At 42.9% G+C, this 23,109-nt stretch overlaps 1 protein-coding gene across 1 annotated transcript; it reads left to right on the top strand.

Moving 5' to 3' along the window:
- Positions 1 to 376: 376 nt before the first annotated feature.
- BFSP2 (beaded filament structural protein 2) lies at positions 377 to 21,500 on the top strand. Its single transcript, XM_059487174.1, has 7 exons — positions 377 to 1,030; positions 8,249 to 8,331; positions 10,186 to 10,342; positions 13,864 to 14,025; positions 19,102 to 19,233; positions 20,325 to 20,545; positions 21,340 to 21,500. The coding sequence occupies exons 1-7, from the start codon at positions 377 to 379 to the stop codon at positions 21,341 to 21,343; spliced, it is 1,413 nt and encodes a 470-aa protein (XP_059343157.1). The 3' UTR covers positions 21,344 to 21,500.
- Positions 21,501 to 23,109: the final 1,609 nt, after the last annotated feature.

Consider the following 23,109-nt stretch of genomic DNA (forward strand, 5'->3'; position numbering starts at 1 on the left):
CAAATTGCAGAGAAACCCAGAAGCTGCAGCAGACACAAGGGAGCATTCGATGCTCTGCAGTGGCAAAAGGCTGGCTCGGCGCTGCTCAGCCGTGGCTCAGGTGACTCCACGGAGGTCTGGGTTTTGCTAAGTTAGGAAATGTCTTGTAGACTATGTCTGGAGCAAGCACTGGTGTGAGAAGCAGATGCATTTGTAGTATATAACGGATACCTGTGGCTGTAAGGGTAGGAAATCATCCGGGTGTCAGCGTAGAAAACACTGCTGGTATTTTAACGCGTACATTGTACTGAATCCCCGTCTCGCTGTGCCCGTAAACACCATTGTGCTTTTCATCTGCCACATTTGCAGCAGCAGCAGCAGGGAGATTTCCCCTGAAATGGGACTGCTGACCCTGCAGCCGCCGGACAATGCGACGGGCGCTCCCAGGCGGCACAAAGCGCCCCTTCCAGAAAGCCGTCGCACAAAGCCGAAATCCCAGGCGAGCCCAACCTGCTGGGCTCGGCACATCGCTGCCGCCAGTGCGGGGCCAGGCGGCCGGGCTGAGCGGCGGTGCTCGGCAGGCTGGAGCGGCACCATGCCCTTGCCGAGGCGCCGCTCGTCCTTCCTGGGGCAGCAGCCCTCCGCGTCCACGGCGGAGAGCTCGGGGCCGCCGGGCCGCCGGGTCAGCGTCGGGGGCGGAGGGAGCCTGTCGAGACCCCCCGGCGTGTACGTGGGCACCGTCCCCACCGGCGGCGTGAGCAGCCTGGGCACCCGAGTGTCCCGTAGAGCCCTGGGCATCAGCAGCGTCTTCCTGCAGGGCCTCCGCAGCTCCGCCGCCGCCGTGCCCCTGGCCCCGGGGCTGGATAAGGGCAGGGCTCTCTCCTACGAAAGCCTGAACGGCTGCCTGGTGGAGTACATCGAGAAGGTGCGAGCGCTCGAGCAGGTCAACCAGGAGCTGGAGGAGCACATCAGAGTGTACCTGGACAAGAAGGCGGCCAGCGTGAGCAGCTGGGGAGCGCTGCGGGAGAACTGGGAGGCGATTTACCACCAGGTGAGCCCGGAGCGCCGCCGGCAGCCCGCGGGCGGGAGGGAGGGACGGACGGACGGAGGGACGGAGGGACGGACGGAGCTGCGCGGGTCATCGGCAGCTCCGGGCGGGCAGGGGCCAGGCTGCTCATGAATGCCGTCTGATTCCAGGGCGAGGAGCCCTAGACAGAGGGTTCAAAATCCACCTTCATGATAATTAGCATTATTATGCCTATCAAGCGGGAGAATTGCGTCAGGCATCGTGCGCATGGGAGCGATTGAAATGCACCCCAAGGCGCCCAAGTCTGGGTTGATTAGAACGGGTGGGGGGTTTTTCCCTTTTTTTCCCCCTTATTTTAAGTCTGTGGTTATTACACTGAGTATCAAAATTATTGAAAGAAACCTGCTAGGACTGAATTAGGTTATCTCGCAACATTATATTACGAGCACGTTGTGGGATTGGTTTTTTTTTTTTTAATCAGCAATTCAGATTTTACTTTATTCCCTTGTTGGCTTAATAACATTTTCAAAAGCTCTATTAATTTAAAAATAATTATTATATGGCTACAAATGAGTGACTCCCTTTCTTTCCTTTGCCGTCACCCCACCATCCCTTACTCTCACCTTCTCCATATGGCACAGGTGTTCATTGTGGGGGTGTGAAATAGTGTCTGTATTGACCTCATGGACAAGAAGGAGTTCTTTTTGTCTGCAGGCTGATGTCCTGCTTGGAGCAGACACAGATCTCTGTCTGCTGAGGTCTTGGTGCAGCACACAAGCCTGGATTCCCAGCTCCCAACTAGTGGGAGGAGACAGACCTGGAGTTTGCATCTTGCACACCTTTTCCCAGCAGTGCTTCTGCAGGCACACAAAATGCCATCACTGGGTCTTCAGAAAGCTGAAAGCCAACTTTAAGTCACCTGGGACAATTGTGTGCTTTAACTTGGGTTGGCCAGTTTTGCTTTGTATTTTTAGGGCAGGTGTTCTCCCAGAACACTGCAAACGTTGTTTGAACCCTGAATGTTGGCAGAAGCTGTTGTACAAAGATTGTGTCAGCAGAAACACCCAGCCAAGCACCAGCTTTTAAAGTTGCTACCTTTAAGTATTACTAAATGACATCATTGCTTCCTGAAGGGAGCAGCTGCTGAAGTAAAGGGGTGCTCTGAATCCAAGGTACAAAAAGCCATCTCCTTGAAACTATTATCTCACTGGGGAAGATGGGGACTTGGTGGATGACAGGGAGTTAATCCTTTGCAGCCGCCATCCCGTGTTCTCCAGACCAGTGTCGCATTTCGTAGTTGTAGACTTCACCTGTAAATCCTACCAGGATTTATGGTTAAGCCCAAAAATGTGGGACCATAGGAAAGGACCATTTAGGAAGGACTGCCTGATTTTTCATTATATAAACCACTAACATTGCAGTGCAGATGAACCTGCAAATGTGATAATTTTTCATCCAAATTGCTTTTCTTTCAACCTTCCTTTGTAGTCATCCTTGCCTCTACCTCTTTTTTATGAATGAATAAGAGCATCTCATAATGAAATCTAGCCTGAATATCAGGCTCTTCTTGTATGAAAACCAGAAAAATAAAGCTATGTAGTAACAACATTTCTATCATAGAAAAGAAGAGAAAAAGATTAGCATCATCCGTATCTATTTAACTATCAAAACACATCAGAGAGCACATAAAATCTTCTGAATTGCTTCAATTAAATCAATAAAAGAGGCACCACTTAGTGGGTTTTGTCTTTCACGGATGTGATCCAAGCTGTTATGTTCAATTCTGATTAATAGGTTTCTTTGCTTTTTTTATTTAAGCATTTAACCAAAAATGAAAGTAGGACCCTATCCAGTCCAAACACCAATTAGCTCATTCGTCCTGGAGCTAATTGGTAAAATTATGCCACCATCAACATCAAAACCACCACATTTATTAAAATAATGTCAAAATCAGTTGCTGCAGAAACAGCTGAAACCACATGAAGTCAGAACCCTCCTGCCACAGCACATCCCAAGCAGAAAAAGGAAAAGGCATTCAGGAGCAAGGTGTAGCAGAAATGAGAGACACCTGGCAGATACATTCCTAAATGTAATTTTTGGAAATATATTCAGATTTTCTGCAGATGTCTGCATCCACCTTGATTTCTTTAAAAGTGGCATACCCCATTTTCAGCTTCTTGTAAAATCTGAGCACTCATTTCAATTCCCAGCCAGGCCCATGTGTTCAGTGGGGAGAAATGCCTGGCAGCTGTAAAACTCCTTGGTCATTTGTATAAAGCAGCTATGAAAGTTTTGGGGGAAAAAACACTCAGACAGGCACCTGGATTAGCCCAAGCACTCATGATAGGAACAGTTTATGAACAAAAAACAGCGAAGGAAAATACACAATTGGGAGGGGGTCTAAGCAGGAGCCCTTTCCTCTTGCCCTGCTAATGAGAAGACAAGCACATGGCCACAAAGGACTCTCCTGGTCTCAAAATCACAGATGTGACAGGCCCATCTTTACAGTGGCACAGGAGAGACGCCAGCAGGCCTGAAGTCCCATTTCCCTCCTGCCCTTCCTGGGATGTGCTCCAGCATCCCAGAGTTCGCGTAGTTGCGTTGCCAGCAAAAGCAGCTTGGTGCCAGCACATCTCCCAAACAGAGAGCTGAGGGAAAAACGAGTCAGGGAGTGACTCAGAGGGTGTGTGTGAGCACAGGGTCCCTCAGGGAAAACCACTCGTGTTTCCTTGCCATTGTCAGAGCTATGGCTGCAGCAGGGGATCGCTGGTGGGAGCGGAATGATGGAAAGCCACTATCCTGCTCACAGGGTTAATTACCCACCTGGGCAGCTGGCTTCTGGCAGAGCAGGTGGACACACACTAATTGGGACAAAGAGAGAGGATTTTTGCAAGAAAAGAGGGAAATGAGAAATCCTTGCCAAGAGGAGTTCATATGACAGAATTACAATTTCATGACAGAAATATAAATTTTACCCTGTGCATACTCTTCTTCTCTGGGCTTCATCTTGGTCTTCTTGTGGAAAATTCTCTCTCTAATCAAATGTGTCTCTTCTGCAGAATAGGAGACTGTTTGCAATGGCAATTCCTTCCCAGAGAACAGGGCAGCACCTGGCAGAAGTGGATGCTTGAAACAGTCTGAGTGAGTTTACAGAGAGAAGAGAGTAGCTCAGTCTCCATGACTGCTCAATTACAGCTGCATGGGAGACACAGTGATTTATTTTGTCTATGAGATGACACATAGTGCAGTTCAGATCACAGGAGTAAACACACAAGCAAAAGAAGGAATCAATATTCTGCACCAATTTTATCTCTGCTAAGACTGATCATGACATCCTATGTGTGGTTGGGAGCGTTTGAAAGACCTCCAGAGTTTTCTTCTGGAGCTACTTTTATTTGCATTTGGCCTTTCTATTGGCATTCAATCAGTGTGAATATTAAGCCTGGAGAATATGCAGGTCTAACAGCCTGAGGAATTGTCACATTTGGACTCACACCCACTAATTTATTTGCTGCAGGGTCAGAAGAGCCTCTGAGTGTTACTTGTGACACACTCTGGCACAACACAGTGCGTGATCAGTGCCTGTAAATGCGTGAAATAGCACTCTGCTACTCATCTGAGGGTACAACAAACTCCCACAAAATGGCACAAAGCTTGATCAACTGCCCTACAGAGGATGGCAGTGAATTAGTTTTAGTCATGTTCTCTCAGCCACCTCCAGCAGCATAAATTTGGGCTGCCTTCACAGGCAGCTGTGAGGGGCCATGAGGTTTTCTCCTTGTGCTTGGATAATATTACAGTTTTACAGATCATTTCTTGAAGAGGTATCTCCTGCTTTGAGAACCAGGCATTCTTTGATGCAGTCCTGTGTACTTATAAAATATTTGATGTATACACAAAGTTGAATTTCCCTGGATGCAGCAGGAATCAGGAGAGGAGCCATCAATCCGAGCCTCTCTCCAGATTTTACCTTTCCTGAGGCCATGCAACAAATGCTGCCCTTGCTGCCTTCGAGGTTTCCTCCTTCAGGGTTCAACATGGAAAGCATGACCAAGACCATTAAGAGTTTATTGCTTGGCAGTGGGCTGCAGGCTTTTAGCCTGATTTTAGTTCATTTTAGTGAATTAAAATGTGTTGGAGGCAATGGTCTCAACTATTTCCTTGTGTGCGTGGAAGGAAAGACTGGATCAACATCTTCCGATCTTTTCCCATGGAGGCGTTTGCTTTACTGAAGTGAACTTAAAAGCCAGAGAAGTTTCCATTACATGAATAATTAAACCATGAGATTCATTATCACAGGCCACACCTGAGGCCATGAATTTAGTAGCAGTCAGAAAGGATTTAGATTCTGTAAGAACAGCAAAAGTATACAAATCTACAGATAAAGCACAGCTAAAAATTTGAAGGGTATAGTAAAATCTTACCATGCCAAACTTGACCAAATCTCTGTTAAAAATCAGAAGCTGTTAGTCACCAGGGATAAGGAGTAAATTCTCCCTGGGTCTGTATGACTTCAGTCTGGCATCTGCCCACTCCCTTGAAGCAGCTGTTTTATCCTTGAGGTCAGTTTTAACACAGGAAATGGGCCAGCATGTCAGCACAGATTTTTATGTGACTTTTCTTCCAAAAAATTAATATTGCATTTTCACGTCCATAAAATCACAATGAAATCAAAGAAAATCCTTGCTGCTTTGTTGTTAAGATGTTTATTACCATGAATATTCACTGTTAATTCAAGAGCTGGAAAAAAATCGTGATCAAAAGGTGTATGTGTATCACAGAACTGAGTGTTGAAAGACAATGTGTGACTGAAAGGAGCTATTGTTAGTAATAATATTTGCATTTTTTTTAACTCTTCCCATTTTGGCTGTTTGAATGTGCATCAGTGATTTAAGCCTCCCAGAAGCTCTGTGAGGCAGGACAGCACTGCCTTCTGCTTTACAAGCAGAGGAGGCAATGTCTAAGTGCTTGCTGCATTGCAAGGCCTCTCATTCCCAATGGACACAAAGAAGGGTGTTTCCTAAACTGCTGCATCATGTGGTTTAGTATACATGTCAGCAAAGTGGCTACAAATCTGTCTCACTAATGCTGTGTGTTTGCATCCAGCTGTTGATTAATAGGAGAATTAAATCATACAAAAAAGCCCCTGATGGAAGACTTAGATTTCTTCTGGAGCTAGGAAAGGGCTTTCACAGCTCATGCAAATCAGAGGCACCTAAGATTTCAGAGCTTGTGTCAAAGAGGTCTCTCTACTTCTGTGCTGACTAAATGCCAATTTTCCATCCTTCGGGAGAAACTCAGGTGTCCTGGTGTAAGGGAACCTGAGGACAGAAGAGCAGCATGTCCCCAGAGCCCCAGCTCTGTTCAGCTGCTCTGAAATGCCACAGATGGACAGCCCAGGGTTTGGGGAGTTAGGACAGTGCTGATAAAATGGGGCTGCAAAAAGATCAGGGAGAAGGAAATGAGGGGCTGGACAATGAAGAGCAGCCAGTTCTGAGTGCAAATGAGCACAGAGAACTCTTCTGTACTTGTGTGCTGCACAACAGGGCTGGCTGGTGTGTGGTGAGGGACCATCTCTTTGCCTGCACCTGGGGCTTTCATGACATCTCTGAGTCCTGTGCTTTTGCTGCACTCCCCAACTTTCCCATGCCCAAAGTGGGGCTTCCCCCACTCCGAGCAGCAGTATTTACAGAACCTCTCTCCTCCGTCCAGATGCTATTTTCATGAAATGAGTTGGAACTGGATGTCTCTGAGATGGCCTATCCCTCTATCATATTGTTTGGAATAGGCCAAGAAATCCCACAGTTATTGAAGAAAAATAGGTTCCCCTTGCAATGGTGTGAAACAAGCTCCAACCCCAACCACCTTCCCTGTTTTTCCCTAAAAATAGGGAAGAATGAAGAAAACCACTTTTTAAACTCTTGTTCCTCATCAGATTGAAAAGATGTAGAGTGCTTTTAACTTCCTGATCCATTATGGACATAATAGGTAGTGAAGAGCAGGCTGTTTCTCCACATTTCTCCTTATCAGATGCTTTCAGGTATTACATATTTGTTGGTCCAAACATTTGTAAGACATGTGGAGCAGTAAGCCACTCTCCATGAGGGTAAATGTTAATTACCACCTAGAAATGCTTCAGCCTTGCATATCCACTTTTCTGGATGCATCCTTGAGGTTTCCACATTGCATGGTGCGTTTCACCTTGGAGGAGCAGAATGCTTTGGGTGATTTGCAATCTTAGTTACAGACTTAATTATCTAAGGAAAGATTTTTCTGCTTGAAGAACTCTCCTGGCCAGCCTAAAAATCTGATCTTATTCATGAGGTGATTTAGTTTTAACTGCAAATCTTCATGGGCATCTCCTGAGAAAGACCAAAGAAATGTTCAGTGCAGCTTTTCCAGAGTGACAGCATGGATCATGGGGTGACTGGAGCTCCCAGACACTTGCAGAGGTGATCACTCTAAGCCTGGTACTGAATTCTGCATGGCCATAGCTCAATGCACATGTGACTCCAGGGCAGGCTGTGATCTTTTTTTTCCTATTTATCATTTCATATGACCTTCTTGAATCACAACAAGCTGCCAAGTCACAAGCCTTTCAGGTTTACCCCTCAAGTACCTCTTGGACGTTTATAGATACACCCCAGAGCCATTGCAATGATGCCACAGTCTGCTTTGCACGATCTTTCCAATCAGTGTAATAATCTCTGAAGGCTTCTCAGGTCTCATATCTATCGCAAGAGCCTAGAGGATCCCCTAGGAGAAGGAAAGCGACGCTCTGGGAGCTGAGGAGGGCTCGCAGGCGGCACGAGCAGCACGCATTCCGTGGCTCCCTGAGGAGGACGACCCTGAAGAGGACTGCTAATATGGGAAGTAGAATAGGAACTGCATAAGTGCTGCTTAAATTGTATCTAGAAAGTATAAGTGGGACTTAAATGATGAAAGTACCTTGAGCACAGCAATGAATTTTGCCCCTTGCAAAGAGCTGGTGATCAGAATAAATGTGTTGCTACAAGAAGATGAGGGTTTAGGAGGAATAAGCAGTGTGATGACAAATTACTGTCTATTTGCTGAGAATTTGTGAACTTATATGTACAAAAATAATTGTTTAAGTTATCTGGAATGAGTCACTTGAACAGCCCTGGGATGAAGGATTATTTTCAGAATCAAAGCTGTACATCTGCTTAAGATACATGTGCTGAAGCTGTTCACTGCTTGAGCTCTGTTGTATCTTTCTTCTAGGTGGGTGAAGCAGTCCTTGAAAATGCTCGTCTCATGCTGCACACTGAGAATATTCAAGCCTGTGCTGAAGATTTTAAAGACAGGTAGTCCTGTGGTGGCACCCAGATGGCCACTTTCTTTAAAATTTGCCTTTGTGAACACTTTATTTGTAAGGGTGTAATGATAGTGAGTAGATTTTTTTAAGTTGCATATTTATATTCAACATTCTGATTTGGGAGAAAAATAATGATGGTGCTAACATTATTTTAGAAGATTTTGAAGATTTGTAGTAACAAAAATGTGCACAAGAACAAGCAAAATGACCTAAGCTAGTCTTAACACAGACATTGGTTTTTCACTGAGAGGCCAGTGTTCATTCAAAATTGGGTTGGCATTTTATAAAGGCGAAATTCCATGCGCTTTTTAGTTGTAATTTTTAGCACTTCAGTGCCAAAACCAAGTGGTTTTGGAAGTAACAATAATTTTGCTACAGCCACAAAGTGAAAACTGCACCACTACAGACATGGGTGGAAATGCTAGACAAGAAAACAGAAATGGCCTGTGCTGAATTTACTTTACTGAGAAAAATAAGAAATAAAAGAAGATTTTAAACACTGGCAAACTACTTTTTTATTGTCTTTCAGTTGGAAAAGCCTGATAGTCATGTATATGAGTGCATGAACCTCTAGATTTTACTCAGGAGATGTGATCCTTCTAGCTTTTTTTACTCATTATGGTCTCATTCATTTACAAATAGCTTTTTGCAAGCTCTTACACAAAAAACATACATCAAACTAATTGATTTTTATCTTCTACGGTTTTTATCATCCCTTAAACTTCTTTTTCTCTCTCTCTGGCATTATTTTATTTAATCATAAAACTAGAATGTGTTAATCATTTTTAAGTTTGCCTTTTATTTCAGAAAGGTACAACTCTGAGATACTCATTTGGCCTTACATCCAGCAAGTTACATTCATATTTTATGTAGTTTTAAAAAAATACTTTTTAGAAGTGTCAGCTGACTTGGACAAGCAGTCTACATAACAAAAACAATGTTGAATCAATCTACTGCATAGTGAAACCTGAGATCAGCTGCCACTCTCCCAGGCTTTAAACTCCCAGCAGTGAAGGTGGTTATCAAGGAGCAAAGTGTTCATGAAGCAGGTTCCCAACTAACCTGCCGTTCCCTCCAGGTCCCCAGGTCGGACAGGTTTGGCACAAACGTCTCCCACCCAAGGAGACTCACAATGCAATCCACATTTTCAATGGAAAGCCTAAACCAAAAAGTTACAAAGAAGAGCAATGCAGCAAGCAGTGCTCTGGAATGGAAAGTGCTTGCCAAAATTTCCCTACCATTACAGCCATGGTTTGGAAATGAGCTCTTTGTTCCAACAGCAATTCCAGCTGACAAACCAACCACAGAAATTTCCTCTTTATTTTGATGCTACTGGGATTTGGTCTAAGGGATGGGTCAGGACTCTGGAACATAGGCCAGACTTCCATCAGCATGTCTATTAGTAAAAGTAATGCTCTTTCTTTAACCATTGCTCTAAAAGGTTTTTATGTAGACAAGTGAGTTGTTGTTCTCATTTTACAGCCAAGACAACTGAGAAAAAGCCACCCATGGTGATACTGTAGATAAATATCAGATCTAGCAAGAAACCATGACCCTCTCCATGCTTTTTCTGGAATCCTATCAGGCTGATAACCACCTTAGCACATACTGCTAACTTGACCTGTTTTCTTACACTCTGAATTAATGACAGGGCACTTCAGGCAGTTAACTTCAAGTACGAAGAGATAAGGTGAGAGCAAAGTATACTGTCTCTGTATTCTATGCTTCTGTCTGGGACACATTTGCTAATTAGCAGAAATACTATAATTCAGGAAAAAAAGACAGGTTTTACTTGCTGAGTTGTGCTGTGTTGAAGTTTGGCTTTTTTTTTTTTTCTCTGCAGGTATGAAAATGAGCAGCCATTCAGAAAGGCAGTGGAAGATGAAATTAATTCCCTATATAAAGTGATTGATGATGCTAATTTAACTAAAATGGATCTGGAGAGTCAGATAGAAAGCATGAAGGAAGAACTAGCTATGCTGTCAAAGAATCATGAAGAAGTAAGTGCAGACTCGGGATACTGCAAAGGCAATGTGTGCCTGTTTCTTCTGGTTGGTATCACACATCTAGTGCAAAGCAAACATTAAAAACTCCACCTGCCCTGTCTGGGCGGGGGGGGGGGGGGGGGGATTTTCCTGAAACCTACTCCTATTTCTTCCTTCTCTTTTAACTCAGAGGACTAACCCCTGAGGCATTATCAAATGACTCACATGTAGGTGTTAACCCTTTCTTGTTTGATGAGAAACGGAAGAGAAGCTGTCCCTTCATTTCTTGTCAGTCACCCCATGATGGTCAAGGGGCTGCACAGTCATGCATGTGGACATCTCAGCAGTGAGATCTGATGGAAGGAGAAAGTGCATGTGCAGGCCACCAGCTCTGGTCTTGCTGCACTGATGCTGAGCATTAACCAGGTTTTTATGAAAACACCTTGCCTGACTTAGCAAGGGGCTCGGTTCCCAAAACTGAGTCTCTCTTGAGAAGCACAACACTGAAGCAAGTCACAGGGACAGTAGCATGAAGGAGTGGCTCTAAAGAATCATCACCAAAGGTGTTAGCAAAAGCAGGTTTAATATGAGATGTGAAAGTGCAATTTAACTTTGATGGCAAGGTTCCTTTTATTACTTACTATATAATGAAGCTCACAAAGTAAAATTGGATTAGAATCAATCTAGAACAGTTTACATGGAAATCAGGGAGACAGAGGGTAAAGGTGCTAAAGGATAAAGGTTCAAAAGGGTTAGGGGAGGCCTTCCCATTGAGTCATGAGGTTCAGAGCAGACCCCCTTGCTTTCTAAACCTCTGATGGAAATTAGGTGCAGCTGAGCCCAAACTTGACCTCAGACTTGGTCAATGGTTTATAGCTATAGGATTTGTCAGCACCTGATCACTGACTAATTTAACATTTACAAAATTATCCAATAGGGTTTCCTGTAAGCACAGCACTAACTTAACTGTAGATCTGGGATGGCAGTATTCATACTATATTTGCTATAGGGTATTTAAACGAATTCACACACACAAACAGATATGAAGAAGTTGGTACAAAAGTACCTATTAAAAATTTCCCTCAAGTTCAGTGCAATACTCAAGTCAGATACTTCTGCATCTCAGAAGCATCAAGTCAGGTGCTTCTGCACCTCAACAGGTGAGAGCTGAGCCTTGAGGAGTAGTCAGAATATCCCAGGTCCTACCACCAATCAGCATTTGGCAACAAGTATTGAGTATTGCAAACTTGAGAGCTTGTTAGCTCAGAGAGGTGCCCCAGTCGGAGGGAGATTGCTGCTCACAGCCCACTGCAGTCCTGGAGATCTCAAAGGGCCTCACTCAGGACTGCTGTTTATAGAGTCCCAAGATGATTGGCTTCAGTCACCTGTCAATCTCCATCCTGGCTGTAATCCAAGATGGTAATTACTGAGTTTTCCTCAGAAGTCTGGTAACAAAAAATATTGTTCTACTTGAGCTATGATTTGGGCGACTAATATTCCAAGTTTATGCTAAGATAGCTGACTATCTCTTCCCCTTCCTTTGTTGGGCACCAGAAGCTCCTAGGAACAGACAGTGTTTCTGATAAACACAAGAGAAACTTAATTGCCCAGGAGCCATTGACTGATTAAGGGTGAGGTCTATAAAGAATTCCTGAACCCACAGAGAGGCCCCAGTGGGTGGAGAGGATGCACCACCACAGGCAGGCAGCCAGAAGAGAAGCCCATACTGCCCAATTTTGCAATACTTTCCCACCTAGTCACTGCAGTCACCAACACTATTTGCATGAAGGTGGTTTACTTCCTTCAGCAGGGATTTCAGGATTGAACACAAGTCAGCATCTTTATTCATGGGGACTTGAATATGGAGCTGTTACTAATCCCTTATAAGGGAAAGCAAGCAGCTGTGCTGGTGCCTCAAAAGTAAGATAGAGCTTGAACTGTGATGGCTCATGAAAGCAAGGTACTATCCTACCTTACATTTCTTACCAGTTGTTCCTCCAACCACAAGATTTCAGCAACACTGGCTTGCCAAGATGAGGTTGCATCACGAGCTCCCTACTTGCATCAGTCAAATTCCAGGGCTGGCATTTTGCAGAAAATAACCAGTGGCTTCATCAGCAGTGCATGGCAGGAGAAAATTGAAGTTGTTTTAGATAAGAGGGTAAAGAGAAAAATGATAGAAATAAACAAGATCCTCTTTAAAGCTCCAAGTAATGCAATGACTGTTGTGAAACCAGAAAAGCTGGTGCTGATGCTGTTGTCTGTAGCTATGCATAATGAGAACACCATCTTGATCCATCTTGATCCTCATGTAGCCAACAAGGAGCCCTTTCAGTGTGGAAAGATGATTTTTTCTTTATTTTTGGGACTACCTGAGCATTTGCAGAACCACTTCAGCACAGGCCTGGTTTTCCCATGGCAGCAGGACCAGGGAAAGCTGCCTAAGAAAAGTCACAGAATAAAGGCTAGAAGCAACCATTGCTGAGCTCTGGCAAAATAAAGTCCCAAGGACTTTCCTGAACTAATCCAACCCACTAGCAAATTCATGCCAAGTCCTTTTGAAGGGTTTGTGAACTTGGAGTGGGCACATTTTGAGGTTTGCATTCTTGCAGGTTCATAATTCGCACAATTCCCATCCATTTTTTCCAGTATTGTCACTATCAGGGGCCATTGCTTACAAATACAATTCCCAGATGCTTTCACACTGCCTTTTTTTTTTTTGTGCCAATAACACAGATAAACAGGCTGATCTAAAAGGATTGCAGTGCCAGACAGTTAAGATACATGTGAAAATCTCATTAATTCTTGCATTCCTGAATACAATGTACAACTGATGTGCTACCTTTAAGTGTTCAATTCTAAACCTGCTAATTCTCTACTGCTTACATGTTTTTGGAGCACTTAAACTTAAAGAAGGAAATTTAAAGGCGTTATCCTGCCACAGAGGATAACGCTCTTCTTCATCTAACATGCACATGCATAAAATGCACACTTGTCTCACACAAGCTGTGAGGCTGTAGAGCTCCCGCTGCTTTGCACATCTTGTGTCTTCCAGTAGATGCTGGAAGGCTCCTGCATCGTGCAGCAGCAAGTGAAGAGTTTCTGATGTCCTGTAAGCTGTTAGTTCCTTGGCCCAAAGTCCACACTGCAGCTTGACTGGCAATGTTTGTAGTGATTTCGGGTCCCAGCTGTGCAGTGTGCACATCTCAAGAACTGGCTGCTGGAGAAACTTGCCACCATTGAGAGGCCGCTCCAGGCATTGCCTTGGTGCAGGGCTTCAGCCTCCTTCCACCAAGGGGAAAACTCTTCCTGCACCCCAGATCTGCAGGAAGACACCCCATGCAGAAGCAAGGGAAATCCACATCTGAAAAAGAAACCCTTTAGTGCACCAAATCATTAATGCAGAGATAGCTTTTGGGGCCAAATTTAATTACTCTCTCTGTTTGTGGCACCAAAAGAGCTCTTCCTTGAGCTTCTCTGAAGATACCATTCAACTGTCCAGTTCACTTTCTTTATGTTTGTTATTTTTGTTCAAGGATGTGAAGGTATTATACAAGCAGCTTGCTGGATCTCAGCTGGAAGAACTTGATGTTCCCCTGGGAAGTGGCCTGGATGACATTCTGGAAAAAATCAGAATCCACTGGGAGAGAGACATTGAAAAGAATCGTGCTGAGGCAGGTGCCCTGCTCCGTACCAAGGTCAGCACTCTGTAACCCACTCCAACATCACAGGATATCAAGCAAACACAAAATCTCTCTAATATTCTGCAATATCTTTGAGGGTTGCGTGCTTTTTGGGGGTTTTTTTGAAACAGAAAAGATGTTAAAAATCTAAAATATTTTGGTCCAATCCAAAGGAGAATGCACTTATAAAGGCCTTCTTGGGATGCACAGAGTTAAGCACTGGTGGAAATGGCCCTGCTCATACCACAGTATCTGTGGGAGCCTTTCATGGGCTCTGAAGTGTTGGCTAAGGAAAATAAACTTAATCAGTTGATACCTTCTGTATAGGATAAGCCACTGTTATTACCCTTCTTACTTGGGCTGTTCCTCCACTTAATAATTTACAGGGGTCTATAAATAAGAAGGGCAAAACACATTGCCCTCTACACTACAGACTCCTTGGTCTCTCCCTGATATTTTTTCCTCTGGCAGCAGAGGAAAAGTTTAGATAGTAGCTTAGAAATGAAAAGTGATTATAATAGCCATTCCCTTTAAATAGGGGTTTTTCTCTCCTGAGGCTGTCTGAGTCTGAGACAGACTCAGCATTTTAATACAGCTTTTTCTCTGTCATGAAGGATCTCTTATTTTCCAAAGTAAGTATTTTTGTACAGATGAAGCATTAAGATCAGTGGATGATCCTGTGTGTTAGAAGCCATCTCGTTCTGAGCTTGCTCTTACAGCAGAGCATGACAGGGTAAATCAGGAGAGCAATTAGAATGGTGAAGGGCCCTGAGGGGAACCCTGGTGAGGAGGGGCTGAGGTCACTGTGTTTGTTCAGTCTGGAGAGGAGGAGACTGAGGGGAGACCTCATTGCAGTCTGCACCTTCCTTGTGAGGGGAAAAGGAGAGGCAGGCACTGATCTCTTCTTCTATTTATCAGTGACAGGGCCCGAGGGAATGGCCTGAAGTTGTGTCAGGGAGGTTCAGATTGGATGTTAGAAAAAGGTTCCTCACCCAGAGGGTGTCTGGGCACTGAACATGTTCCCCAAGGAAGTGGTCACAGCACCAACCTGGCAGAGCTCAAGAAGTGTTTGGACAATGCTCTTAAGCACAAGGTGTGACTCTTGGGGATGGTCCTGTGTAGAGCCAGGAGTTGGACTCGATGATCCTTGTGGGTTCCTTCCAACTCAGCATATTCTGTAATTCTGTGAAATCATAACTGCAGCAGTGCTGTTGAAATACTTAGCAAAACCATATAAACATATGCCCCCCTGTTTCAAGGTAAAGAGCTGCCATGAGAGGTGTAGGGGGTATTGAAGGCAAACAGTGAGAAAAAACAACAAAACCAAGAAATATGTTTGCAAACATATGTGCAAGCTCTGAGTTAATTTTCAAAATAAAGAAGAAAAATCATGTGACAACAGTGATACCAAAATTGCTAGGAAATGTACAAGAAGTCAAGCAGAGGGGTTTATCCCAGAGGTCCCATCAAGTTTATGAGAATGCCAGACTTATTAAGCAAAGTTTTCATAAAGTTAGTCCGTGGGGCCTGATTTTCAGCTCATAAAGTCCAAAGGAAATGAGTGACACAGTGATAGAATGCATGAGCCTGGAGAGTGCCTCCATACAAAGCACATGAGCTCTGAAAAGCCAGGGCATCCTCAGTGGCCTCTTGAGCTTTCCCCAGAAAAATCTGTTCCTGACCCACTGCAAAATGAGCATCACTCTGATGGCACCAAATTCTTCAGTGCTCCCGCTTGCCTGTCCTGCTTCTTCCTCCTCCTTGTCCTCCTATGCAAAAACACCCTTACAACTTCTTCTTCCTATTTCTTTCATACCTTTGATATCTGGTCCTTTAGCTTCAGATATGTCATTTGGTGAGAAAATTGACAGCTCCTAGTACACTGTTCTATCATGTCTTTGATACCCAACCCACCCCTACTCAGCCATCTGAGCCTAAGCTCTTGCTAGTTTCAGTTGCTCCTGTTTTGGTTTGGTTTTTTTAATGGAACAAAGAAACAGAATATCACAGATTTCTGGAAAGATCAGTTCTGGATCTGCACAGATTCTGGTAAGACATTCTAGGGGCTTTTTTTTCCCCCAGAAATTAAAGCCAGGTGATCCAGTTTTGTGTCCTTTATCTTGTACAGACACAGATCAATTCAGATTACTACTGTAGACACAGATTACAAGAGTTTAGCTTTTACCAACTAAGCTTGTAGTTTTAAATCATCTTTTGTGGTTAAGATGTATAATTTGGTTATCCACACAGTGAAAAACTTGCTCTTGCTCTTTTGTGACAGCACAGGAGGGAGAGCAGTTCCCTGCACTCCTTGGCTCTTCATTACCAGTTTTTTCAGTGTCTCTCTGTGAAGTTTTCCTTGGCCTCTAATATTTTAATTTCCTATTTCTGCACCTACTCTCTGGTGTACCTGTGACCAGCTCAGACCAAGGTGTTTCAAATGATGTCTTAGCACTGAGTTAGACATGAAGGCAGTATTTTTGTATTTTTGTTATTTTCTGAGTAATCACCTTGCCTCATTTGCTTTGTCTTGTGCCTAGATTTGCACTGTTGGCTCAAATTTTCAAGGATATTTGGGCACCAAAACACATCAATTTAAATTCATACCTCACAGGGTTTCACATGAGCCTTTTTTAGATGAGTAACCCCAAAACTTAAGTCCATTGGTTTCACCTGTGCACTTTTTTGTCTGTAGTGGTCAAAATCCTTTCCTGAATTGACACAAGTGATTCAAACCCTTGCAAGACATGCATGCTATTTAATATTTTTTCCCTGGAAAGATACTTTACTTACTGATGTGCTGTTCATTCATGTAGTTTGATTCCAAACATCCATTCCTGCTCATTGCTAATCTGTATGGTTTTCTGTGATCCATAAATCCTTCTAATTCCTGCTTCATTCCCAACACAGTACACCTTGAGGCATCAAGCTGTTAAGCTTCTGTCTTAATGGAATTAGACCTTCATTTTCCTCTTCATGTTCTGTCTCTAGAGCAGCTGTTGATCCATGGAAATGTTCTGCCCTGAGCACACAGATACACAGCTTTCTCTGTTGTCTTCAAAAAAGGTTCTGAAAAATCTTGTGAATCACTCCAGTTGTTTCTCCCTTTTTTGCTACTTTGCTAAAACTTTCCCAGAACACCCAAAAGCTTTTCAAAGTAACTTTGTTTCTTTAGATACCACACTGGTCAACTCTGGGTGTTGTTGTTCCATTCCTAACCATTCTTTCATTATCTGGATTCCATGAAAAACAGACTAATGAGGGATCCTGCGCTCATGCACAATGCTTGGGCCAGGACTGTACAGAGGTTTGAAATGCACAGATTCCTAGGAAACTCAAGCACCAACATGATAAAGAGTTAGGAATATGATTTCATCCTCTCCCTCCATTAGTCCAGCTGTTTGTGCTCACCACATATATAGCCTTTCCCTTATAGAGCATCTCAGGAATAGGAAAAGTCCCCAGAAAGCATGAATAGCCTAGTGAAGAGGACACAAACTACTTCTGCACTTCTGCACAGAAGGAGCCCCAAAGCTGAGACCAAGTGTCATGCCCAGCAGCACCTGGACACCTGGGGCTGGTTACCTGTAAGGAGGCTGGGGAAACCTTGTGTGCCCCAAGAGCTTTAGCGCACATTCGGTGTGTGCTCACTTGCTGTGTCCTCCTGAGTGCTCAGGACCCGATGTAGCCATCTCCATCTACTCCATCTGCCTGTTCTCCTGTTCACACCACTATGGTCACTCCACAGCTTAGAGGAGCTCCTGGAAGGGTTTCAATGCCACCTGTGGTGAGGGCAAGCTGGATTTACAGGTAGCATTTGGGCCACCAGCAGGGTAAATGTCAAAGCCAGGATTCAGGTAATGGGTGTAGGCTATCAATATAGATGGAAAGGCACCTTCCCTTCCTTGTGTAATTCTTTAAAATGAGACATTTGCAGTCCTTGTAGCCCAAGAAGGTGCAGACTGCTCTCTCAACACAATTTAGCAGACACAATTTACTGAAGAGTGGCAGGTCCTTGATCACTGGTTCACCAGGAGTAGTCAGGTAGAATTATGTCCCTGTGAAGCACAAGCCCCCAAAAAGCATTTCCAGAAAACACAGGATCTGTGCAATTTGCTGGAAAAGACAGGTTTGGTGCTTGGATTAAAATTCAGCCCTCTGCAACACAGGTTCTTAAATCTAAATTTATGTTTGAGATTTAACTGGTATTTAAATGACCTTTTCCCACTGAGGCTATTTCATTCACAATGTGCAAGGTGTGGGCTTCACATGGTAATTCAAAATAATCCCTATTTTTGGTGCATGGTCCTAGATTTTTTTAAAATTCAATCTTACTTTTAAAATAAAAGAAAACCAGAGCAGGGTCGAGATGAAGTTTCAGAGTGGGATGGAAGTATTTTGCATAGTTTAATTTTAGCATCAACCACAAGAAATGTAGGTTTTGACTGAAGAACTGTATTTTCTAGAGAGCCCAGAGCTCCAGGCTGAAAAACCTTGATCTCAGCCCTTATTAAAAAGTATAGAAATTCTATTTTTACTAAGGTACTTTTTCCTTCACCTATTTTCAAGGAACCTGAACTAAACACGTATAAAACCCTCCAAGCCATAAGAGCAGGAAATAGCACAATTAAGTTAGGACTTAATTAACAAGAATTTTTTTTGACCCCTGTGATATGACTTGCTGTCTGACTCATAGAATCTTATGTGCAAAATTAAGGTGGAGTAGTTCTGAAGACACAAAACTTTTTAAGAAATATTATAGTATGGCTATAAAATGAGCACTTACAGCCATGTTTTATCTTTAGAGATAATTTTAAACATACAAATATGAATTCTGAACAGCTGTTGTTGACACAGATAACATAAATATGCTTGCATGCATAAGCCATTTTACAGTAAATGCCTAGAAAATATGATAATTTTGACACTAAGAAGTATCCAGAATTATTCAACCGAGGGATTTAATGCACAGGAATCAAACTTGGAGTCAGGATTGCCACAAACTGTGAAAATATTACTGTCAGTTTGGTCTGCAAGGAAGCTAAACCATAACTTGTGTAGGTTGTGATGACAGTTGCCTTCTTTCACCAGCAACAGGCTGAGACGGCGGCTGCCGTGCGGACCCAGGAGGAGGAGCTGGTGGAGGGCCTCAGAACCGAGTTCCACGAAACTGCCTGCAAAATACAGAGCTTGCAAGCAGAAACCGAATCTTTGAGAACCTTGGTAAGGAATGCTGGGTTTTCAGGGGGTGTATTCTCTGCAAACTCAACGCAACCTCTGAGGGGAACATTCCTGTCTTGGGATGCAGAGTTAAGAATTAATCCCATTTTCCACCCAATCTCGGGTAATGAGTTGTTAGAAAGGCTCCCAAGGTATTAAAAAGTCTTTTTTTCCCAGCCCCACTCTTGAAGAAAAAGTTGAGATTCCTTGGCTCTGGTTTTCAAGGCTGTTTATTTTCTCTTATCTCATGCAATCTTTTTCTTACCCACTGAGGTCTGTCCAGCAGTTCGGGTTGAGGCACACTGACTGCCCTTGGGGTGGTGTTATCTTTTTATACTGAAAATTACGTGTACTTTATTTACAATAATTTTCCAATACCTATCACCTGTGTTAGATAGTTTGTCTCTACTCTAAACAAATCCAAAAGCGCCACCATCACAGCAGAAGATGGAGGGCAAGAAGAAGGAGAAGGACAGGACACACTCAGATTCCTCCATCTTGCCTCTTGAACCCCCATTCTAAAAACCCAAAAATTCTACATTTTCACCCTGTGATAAATTCACTATCATTCTACTCAAACCCTTGTGGCTTGTAACTCTTCACACAAAGTTGGTAATTGTTTCCATGGGTTAAAATTGAAGGCACAGGTGTCTTTGACTCCATGCCAAGGTCTCTGAGGCCCCTGCCAGAGTCTCGAGTCCTCCAGGGCAGACAGAGAATGTCCTGGGTTCCAACACACCAAATACTGTTTCTAGAGATGCCAGATATTTCTGGGCTCCTCTTGATTTAAATAGTGCTCTAAGTGTACCACATTTGACAACCAGGCTCCAAATTTCCATCTTCAGTGTATTCATACTCAATCTCACTGAGATTGCTTGGTAGTGTAGTATTAGATAATGTCAGGAATATCTGCACCTTATAAAAGTACAGATATTCAACTTTTGTAATGATAATACCTAATACCAAGGTAGGTAAAGAAAGGAATTGTCAAAATATATATATAGTCAATAGAGATATTGGCCAAACCTGAATAAAAATCACTATGAAGCATATGGAAATTGACTGATTCATTGTTTGCTGTCCTGCCCTTGCAGAAGAGGGGTCTGGAGAACTCTTTATATGATGCCAAGCACTGGCATGACATGGAACTGCAGAACCTAGGCTCTGTCATTTCCAAGCTGGAGGCAGAGATGGGAGAAATCAAAGTAGAAACCGAACAGCAGCAGAAGGATCGTGAAAATCTGCTGACTAGCAAACAACAGCTGGAGAAAGACATTGCTGCATACCACTGCCTCCTGGATGGAGAGCAAAGCAGGTACTTACTTGTCCTTAAAAGGATGGAGAACACTCCCAGGGAAGGGGTTGTGAGGTTGCTGGAAGCAGGAGGACTGGGGTGCTTCTCATGTTTCATAAAGCTGGCTGGTAGATGGTGAGGTTTGCAGAAGCTGCCAAAGAGGGAGAACACACCAAATCCCATCAAACAAAGATTCCTAGTATATTGGAGATGGGTGGTTTCCAGCACTGCCAAAGAAGGACATGGTTTGGGAACATGCCATGAGTTTCATTTCTCTGAAGGTCTGAGATGTGACACTAAAAAAGCTGCTACCAGGGGCTACATTAGGGGCTGCAAAACAGATGCGTAGTTGTTTCCTAATTTGAATACATTATGCCATCCTTCCTCCTCCCTCAATACAGTCCAAATATTATAGCTGTGAAAAATTCTCTGCCTAAGCTTATAAGTTTGTCCTGAAGTCCAAGGACAGAATCTGGGCCACTGACTGTACCTTTTGTGAAGAAATGTGGTTCCAAGTACTAAGATTTTTCTTCTGGGAATAACCTGTAAACACCTTTACAGTGATTGGGTAGAGTTGCTTGGTTGGGCATTTCTAAGATCCTTAACCACCCTTAGTCAGAAACCTCTGAGAATCTCATCCACAGATTTTGACTTGCTCTTCTACTCAGGACAGAGAGAATTTTAAAAGAATCAAATCTTGCTGAAGCTGGTGAGTTTTCACCAGCTGAACTGAGAGTAGGACTTGGTTCAGCAATTTTCCTGTTAGTAGTAGTGACCAATTTTTATTTTTATCTTTTTCTTTTTTTTACTTTCAGCTGATTATGACTCCCAGCTCACAGAAGACCATTGCCATTAAAGCAAAAGATGTCACTGCCAATTATGTTCGTGGAAGCTAAAAACTCATCAAAGCAGCCTGCTTTATTCAGTTTGATTCAACAATCAAAGTAGGTTGTAGCTTGAACAACTTTATTAGACCCTCTTCACGTAATTGCTTTGCTTACAGATTTCAATTTACTCATGTTGTTAAAATTATAATAAAAATAAAGAATATCATGCTTTTGTTTGATTTTTTATTTTCTTCCAGTATTTTCATGATAGCTGGAGAGGGTTAGATTAAAAATATTAGTTCTCCATTTCCCACCAAGTAAACCTTTTCTTTTGACAGTATAAATATATCAAGATATATATGTGAACATATCAAGCCTGAGCTACCCCTCCACTGTGCACACAGCACCCACATGGAAATGATGAATGTTCTGTTGTGTCACAAGACCATCAGCTCAGTGGTGTGAAATCTAATTCAAATAATGCCAAAGGAGTTTAAGTGTGCTGTTAACTCAACATGATTAATTTTGCAACATGTAAACCAGCAGAATCATTAATCTAAGCATCCCAACAGTACCTTATAAACACATTTTTAAGTCTAGACTAAATTTCTGGAAAAGCTGAAGGTGCAGGAGAGCAACAGCAGTTCTGCCTGCATCCAGGTTACATTCTTTTACTGTATACTGAAAGTCCAAGCCAGGGAATCAGTTTGTGAAAATTTGATACTTTTTGAGATATTGATATATTTTTATATTTGTTTTTATATGGTTGCTCTTTCTTAAAATCAACATCCTTCCAAGGCAGGTCAGCCACACTTCTTTTGAACAGGAATCCACACAGCATCATCCTGATGCTTGACCTTAGGTAATTTCCTGTATTTTGATGGTATCATGAGGAAAAAGATTTCTCCATCTTTCACTTTTGACTTTCTTTTATATTTTAAACATGGACAACCTCATTGTATTGCACGTGCAGTATGGTCACATAAACTGCCAAGATGGATCTTGCATTTTCAGAGAAACATAATGAACCTTAGCTCCTATCACACAAAATTTTAGGCAGGTGGCTGGCTTTCCTTCACAAGTTTCCGCACAGCAATGAAGTTAACCATACATGTATTTGTTGGATTGGGACTTCACAAGACCAACACTTACACCAGGTGACAACACAGTTCATTGTATGGACTCAAAGACTACTGAGAAATCGCATATATTAGAGAACACAGTGGCATACAGGACATAAGAGAGGCAGACTTTAGATATTTTGATTTTTAATTGAAACATTAGCTAAGAAAGCTAGTTAGATTTTAATGACTGATAAAATCAAATACTCTCCAAATCCACTAAACGTGATCCACCAGTGAATTACAGGAATAGGGACACAAGTGTTGTCATGCCTTTCCTTGTACATTCCCCCACACAGGAAAAATCCTCACTGATGCAGCTGCTTGACAAATTATCCTTCATTTAATCTCTACAAAAAGTCCATCTGGCATACACGACCTGCAAGATTTTGATTAAAAATTACTGGATTAAAAGATTACCAAACAAAACCAAAAAAAAAAAAAAAAAAAAGGCAGATGATGGCAGATTCTGGTTGGCTTTTTTTTTTTCTCATAATAATGAGAATGGCTCCTTAGAGCAGCAATAATACCTTCTAATACATCAGTGCAGACAGAACTTAGCAAGCTGAGACTCCATCAACAACAGTGATGATGAGAGAAAATACACACAAACAGTGATACAAGAAATTAGATGGCA

Source organism: Ammospiza nelsoni, chromosome 1 (assembly GCF_027579445.1).
Source record: "Ammospiza nelsoni isolate bAmmNel1 chromosome 1, bAmmNel1.pri, whole genome shotgun sequence".
Lineage (NCBI taxonomy): Eukaryota > Metazoa > Chordata > Aves > Passeriformes > Passerellidae > Ammospiza > Ammospiza nelsoni.

Excerpts from the sequence above, each read along its gene's own strand:
- BFSP2 (XM_059487174.1), top strand. The coding sequence starts at position 377 with ATGGGACTGCTGACCCTGCAGCCGCCGGACAATGCGACGGGCGCTCCC. Across the intron at positions 14,026-19,101 it reads GTGCCCTGCTCCGTACCAAG|CAACAGGCTGAGACGGCGGC; the intron begins GTCAGCACTCTG and ends TTCTTTCACCAG. Across the intron at positions 19,234-20,324 it reads CCGAATCTTTGAGAACCTTG|AAGAGGGGTCTGGAGAACTC; the intron begins GTAAGGAATGCT and ends CTGCCCTTGCAG.